Consider the following 2,038-nt stretch of genomic DNA (forward strand, 5'->3'; position numbering starts at 1 on the left):
TCTCAACGTTACGGTTCACCGGTTCTCAAGTCTCGACGCAAGCAGCAGAATGGATTTCGGTTATTTGGTGGATCCGAATGGAATACGGTTCGGGTAATAATGACGACATGACGTTAACCGGCGTTCCTTGTATTGAACAGGTTCAGCATAACCGGATTCATGAATCGGAGAACATGTTGAATAGTTTAAGAGAGCTTGAGAAACAGCTTTTAGATGATGACGATGAGAGTGGTGGTGATGATGACGTGTCAGTTATCACAAATTCAAATTCCGATTGGATTCAAAATCTTGTGACTCCGAACCCGAACCCGAACCCGAACCCGGTTTTATCTTTTTCACCGACTTCTTCTTCGTCTTCTTCACCTTCTACAGCTTCGACGACGACATCGGTATGTTCAAGACAAACGGTTATGGAAATCGCGACGGCGATCGCGGAAGGGAAAACGGAGATAGCGACGGAGATTTTGGCGCGTGTTTCTCAGACGCCGAATCTTGAGAGGAGTTCAGAGGAGAAGCTGGTTGATTTCATGGTGACGGCGCTTCGATCGCGGATTAATCCGGCTGAGAGTCTAGCTTCTCCGGCGACGGAATTGTATGGGAAGGAGCATTTAATCTCGACTCAATTGCTCAACGAGCTCTCTCCTTGTTACAAACTCGGTTTCACGGCGGCGAATCTCGCCATTCTCAACGCCGCCGGTAACAACGACGCAGGGATGATGATGTTGCACGTTATCGATTTCGATATCGGAGAAGGTGGACAATATGTTAACCTTCTCCAAACACTCTCCACGCGCCGGAATGGTAAGAATCAGAATCAGAATTCTCCGGTGGTTAAGATCACAGCCGTGACGAACAACGTCTACGGATTTTTGGTCGATGGCGGTGGAGAAGAGAGGTTGAAAGTCGTCGGAGATCTGTTGAGCCAACTCGGTAATCGACTCGGTATCTCCGTGAGTTTCAACGTGGTGGCGAGTTTACGACTCGGTGATCTGAGTCGTGAATCGCTCGGGTGTGATCCCGACGAGCCGTTGGCCGTGAACTTAGCTTTCAAGCTTTATCGTGTTCCCGACGAAAGCGTATGCACAGAGAATCCGAGAGACGAGCTTCTCCGGCGCGTGAAGGGACTTAAGCCGCGCGTGGTGACTTTAGTGGAACAAGAAATGAATTCTAATACGGCACCGTTTTTAGGGCGAGTGAGTGAGTCATGCGCGTGTTACGGTGCATTGCTTGACTCGGTCGAGTCGACCGTTCCTAGTTTGAATTCGGACCGCGTCAAGGTCGAGGAAGGAATTGGCCGGAAGCTAATAAACGCGGTGGCGTGCGAAGGAATCGATCGGATTGAGCGGTGCGAGGTTTTCGGGAAATGGCGAATGCGGATGAGCATGGCTGGGTTCGAGTTAATGCCATTGAGTGAGAAGATAGCTGACCGACTCAATAACGGAAACCTAGCTCACCCGGGCTTTACCGTTAAAGAAGATAACGGAGGTGTGTGCTTTGGTTGGATGGGACGGACACTCGCTGTCGCATCCGCTTGGCGTTAATTTCACACACTTTTTTTTTTTTTTATTACCATATTATTATTATTGTTGTTATTAAACTTTCGAGGATTATTCTGATAATATTATCATTGTGATTTTCCATTTCGAAAAGTGTATTAATATATTAAAAAATGGAGGATCGGAGGAGAAAAAGGGAAGGTAGAGGGTAGGAAATAGGAATCTTATGTAACAAAGAAAAAAAAACTTTTATATTTTACTAATAATAAAAGAAAGAATGATTGGGTTTTGTGGAATTTCTTAAGGTTCTTTAATATTCTATATATAATATATCTTACAATCACTGTAGGCGGGCTATTTCGCAATGGCGGAAAGAATTAACGCCATATGGACGGCAAACAATTGAAGAAATAAAATCGGAATTACATTTGACCCAGAGAGATGATAGGAGACCACGAGAAGAGATTACTATTTTCTGGCTTTGTCTCACGTCAAAATGGCTGACTGCCGTCTTGCAAAAAACTTTAACCCTTCCTTTTTTT

At 45.3% G+C, this 2,038-nt stretch overlaps 1 protein-coding gene across 1 annotated transcript in view; it reads left to right on the forward strand.

Annotated features, from left to right (window-relative positions):
- Positions 1–1,640, forward strand: part of LOC9298809 (scarecrow-like protein 8) — a 2,347-nt gene extending 707 nt beyond the window's left edge. The window contains 2 exon segments of the mRNA XM_021016690.1: positions 1–70; positions 73–1,640. The exon segment at positions 1–70 is cut by the window's left edge and continues 43 nt beyond it. Coding sequence (XP_020872349.1) covers positions 1–70; positions 73–1,541 — 1,539 coding nt within the window. The 3' untranslated portion in view covers positions 1,542–1,640.
- The last annotated feature ends 398 nt before the right edge of the window (positions 1,641–2,038 follow it).

The sequence above is a fragment of the Arabidopsis lyrata genome (genome assembly GCF_000004255.2).
Source record: "Arabidopsis lyrata subsp. lyrata unplaced genomic scaffold ARALYscaffold_205, whole genome shotgun sequence".
Classification (NCBI taxonomy): Eukaryota; Viridiplantae; Streptophyta; class Magnoliopsida; order Brassicales; family Brassicaceae; genus Arabidopsis; species Arabidopsis lyrata.